Source organism: Penaeus monodon, chromosome 30 (assembly GCF_015228065.2).
Source record: "Penaeus monodon isolate SGIC_2016 chromosome 30, NSTDA_Pmon_1, whole genome shotgun sequence".
In the NCBI taxonomy this organism is placed as follows: domain Eukaryota; kingdom Metazoa; phylum Arthropoda; class Malacostraca; order Decapoda; family Penaeidae; genus Penaeus; species Penaeus monodon.
Genome location: NC_051415.1, coordinates 29,643,711 through 29,643,996, shown reverse-complemented (window position 1 = coordinate 29,643,996; position 286 = coordinate 29,643,711). Strand labels below are relative to the sequence as shown.

At 35.0% G+C, this 286-nt stretch overlaps 1 protein-coding gene across 2 annotated transcripts in view; it reads right to left on the bottom strand.

Annotated features, from left to right (window-relative positions):
- LOC119592689 (phospholipase D1-like) overlaps positions 1 to 286 on the bottom strand; it is a 27,716-nt gene that overhangs the window by 19,470 nt on the left and 7,960 nt on the right. For both annotated transcript variants that reach the window (XM_037941603.1, XM_037941605.1), the window contains exon 7: positions 44 to 139. In XM_037941603.1, coding sequence (XP_037797531.1) covers positions 44 to 139 — 96 coding nt within the window. The remainder of the gene's footprint in view (positions 1 to 43; positions 140 to 286) is intronic.

Sequence of the window (286 nt, the reverse complement as noted above, 5' to 3'; positions counted from 1 at the left end):
GCATTATATTAAACACAAAATAAATATGAAATCAGGTACAAACCGTAGAAGGAACAGCATGTTATTGAGCGATGTGACATTCTTCACCTTCCTCTGAACAGACCACTTAAAATCTCCATGTTCCAATTCTATAACTAAGCTGAAAAGCAAAGATATATTTAGAGGTGTAATATTCATGCAGAAGACTAGAATCAAAAAGAGAGAAAAAAAAGTATTTTCCTACAATGTTAGTTGCCTTTAACCCAATGCTGACAGGTGATTTCCTGATACACAAGCCCTCTCTCCT